General features: G+C 46.0%; 1 protein-coding gene across 1 annotated transcript in view; it reads left to right on the top strand.

Moving 5' to 3' along the window:
• Positions 1-506: 506 nt before the first annotated feature.
• Positions 507-2,600, top strand: part of LOC311376643 (syntaxin-binding protein 1-like) — a gene marked incomplete at both ends in the record, with an annotated part of 13,813 nt that continues 11,719 nt past the window's right edge. Inside the window, 4 exons of the mRNA XM_084491158.1 lie at positions 507-614; positions 1,080-1,140; positions 1,546-1,611; positions 2,275-2,355. Of these exons, the coding sequence (XP_084347284.1) occupies positions 507-614; positions 1,080-1,140; positions 1,546-1,611; positions 2,275-2,355 (316 nt within the window). The remainder of the gene's footprint in view (positions 615-1,079; positions 1,141-1,545; positions 1,612-2,274; positions 2,356-2,600) is intronic.

Genomic DNA, 2,600 nt, shown 5'->3' with positions numbered 1-2,600 from the left:
TTGGGAGAGTCGTGACATCCGAAGTCTGCGCAGATCTGCGTTAGCATAATGCATCTTTCGTAATAGTTTACTACTTTAACGGCACCGACAATCCAAAGCATCAGGGGGAAACTAGATGGAAAAAGTGTGTAGTTCAAAATGTGACGCAGCTTTTACTTCTCCGCCACCTACAGAGTTTGTTATGTACGATCATTCATAAACCCCATGTTATCTCCCATAGACATTTGACCGAGGGAACCGGGAGCCTCGGAGGTGGGACTTATTCTTCAGAGGTCTATAGGAAGGGCTTCAGTATCACCACAGTCAATGTGACGCACTACCAGTACACTGCGTACCTGAATGACACCTGCACCCTAGTCCTGGTACATCTGAAATTAGGAAATGTTGAGCCTGTTGAGACTGTAACCGTGATTAGGGTTTCTACACACACATTTGACTGAGCATTGTGGTGAATCTTTATGCCCTCAGCCTGCGTGTGTTCTCATCTGTTCTCTGTGGTTCTCCAGGTACGACACCAGCGGGATGGGGGACTCCCGCGAGAAGGAGGTGCTGCTGCACGAGGACGACGACCTCTGGGTGGGCCTGAGACACAAACACATCGCTGAGGTCTCCCAGTAAGTCTTCCTCTCTCTTAACCCTGTTATTCTCCCAGTAAGTCTTCCTCTCTCTTAACCCTGCTATTCTCCCAGTAAGTCTTCCTCTCTCTTAACCCTGTTATTCTCCCAGTAAGTCTTCCTCTCTCTTAACCCTGCTATTCTCCCAGTAAGTCTTCCTCTCTCTTAACCCTGCTATTCTCCCAGTAAGTCTTCCTCTCTCTTAACCCTGTTATTCTCCCCTCTGTTTAATACTATCAGTACCTTGGCCCCCAACAACAGATTACCAGCTTAGCTTTGAGATAACAGATAACAGTTTAAATCTGAAATCTGTCTGTCTCCAGATTTCAGATCAACGTCAGTATCTTTATCTTGCGCTGAGTATCTGTGAGAACGCGGCTCTCTGTAAATGCTGAGTCACAGTAAGCCAGTAAGTGCTCCTCTGCTATTTGGGGCTGACCTCCATTTTGTTTTTGCTGGTGTTAGGGAGGTGACGCGACAGCTGAAGGAGTTCTCCGCCAGCAAGAGGATGAACACGGGGGAGAAGGTATCGCTCAAAATAGATTACCTTCACAAACGCTGGCTCACGGTGGTTCTGTGGGCAACCGTCAAATTATGTTGTGACTTGACGCTTTTACTTGTTTATTGATTTTAAAAGTCTTCAGAGGTAGGACAAAGAAGACACATTATCTGGCTATGCTTCTATGCGTCCATCCTATTGTTTTCCATTAGGCTAAGATAATGTATGCAAATTCACAATCTATATATTTTTCCAAGCCAAGACTCAAGAACTATAAAACAGAACACCACGGTCACCGCAATAGGCTGCGGATATTCTCCAAGGTTACATTTTCAAACTGCTGGGAAGATGTGTGTGTGTGTGTGTGTGTGTGTGTGTGTGTGTCATCGAAGCATTTTCGTGTACTACAGTCTGTATCTTCTAACCCCACAGACCACGATGAGGGACCTCTCTCAGATGTTGAAGAAGATGCCCCAGTACCAGAAGGAACTCAGCAAGGTATGGACGGCAGTACACTGGAATTGCGATGACAGGCCTTTTCAAAGCCAACCCTACATGGAGAGATATGACAGCAGGATCAACCTACCAACCGTCCCAGTGGACTGTACCAACTCGTAGGCTGAGCATCTTACCATCATAGACCTCTGAAGAATAAGTCCCGCCTCTGAGGCTCCCGGTTCCCTTGGTCAAATGTCTATGGGAAATAACATGGGGTTTATGAATGATCGTACATAACAAACTCTGTAGGGGGTGAGGAAGTAAAAGCTGCGTCACGTTTTGGACTACACACTTTTTCCATCTAGTTTCGACTGGCTTTTTGGACTTTTCGGTGCCGTTAAAGTAGCGTTAATAATCGTTGACTACTTTAACGGCACTGACACTGCACTGAGTGGACACTCCCACTTGTGATGTCACCACCATAGGGCAGAACCACGTCACACTTCCAAGCTGTAAATCCTGCCATTAAGTGCATTACCTTGCATGGTTAAAGCCAAGATTATTATGAAGTGTGTATTAATGAAAGGTGATGTCATTCATTGTCAAAGTCTTTCAATTGGCCACAGTTGTTTGTTTACGTCCATATAAACACATCTTGTTTGTATACTGAGTCTATGTCTCTCTCTCTTTCCTGCTCTCTCTCTCTCTCTCTCTCTCCATCAGTACTCCACCCATTTGCAGCTGGCTGAGGACTGCATGAAGCACTACCAGGGGACAGTGGACAAGCTGTGTCGTGTGGAACAGGTATGGACCAGGTGGTCAAACGGGACAGGAAGTGGGTATGGCAACACGAAGGGACAGGAAGTGGAATACAACAGAACAGCACAGAACCCAATGCAATAGCATGCTAGAAATCTAGCATGCAGAGGCTGAAAGTTGCGTACAATGATGCTATGCGCATCCTTTTAAAAATAACCAGAGGGGGCAGTGCCAGCCAGATGTTTGTCACTGCAGGAGTGAGCACATTCCATGCACTTTTAAGAAATCTT

This window comes from Micromesistius poutassou (assembly GCF_964030765.1).
Source record: "Micromesistius poutassou genome assembly, contig: SCAFFOLD_5140, whole genome shotgun sequence".
Taxonomy (NCBI): Eukaryota; Metazoa; Chordata; class Actinopteri; order Gadiformes; family Gadidae; genus Micromesistius; species Micromesistius poutassou.
This window is presented reverse-complemented; position numbering and strand designations above follow the sequence as displayed.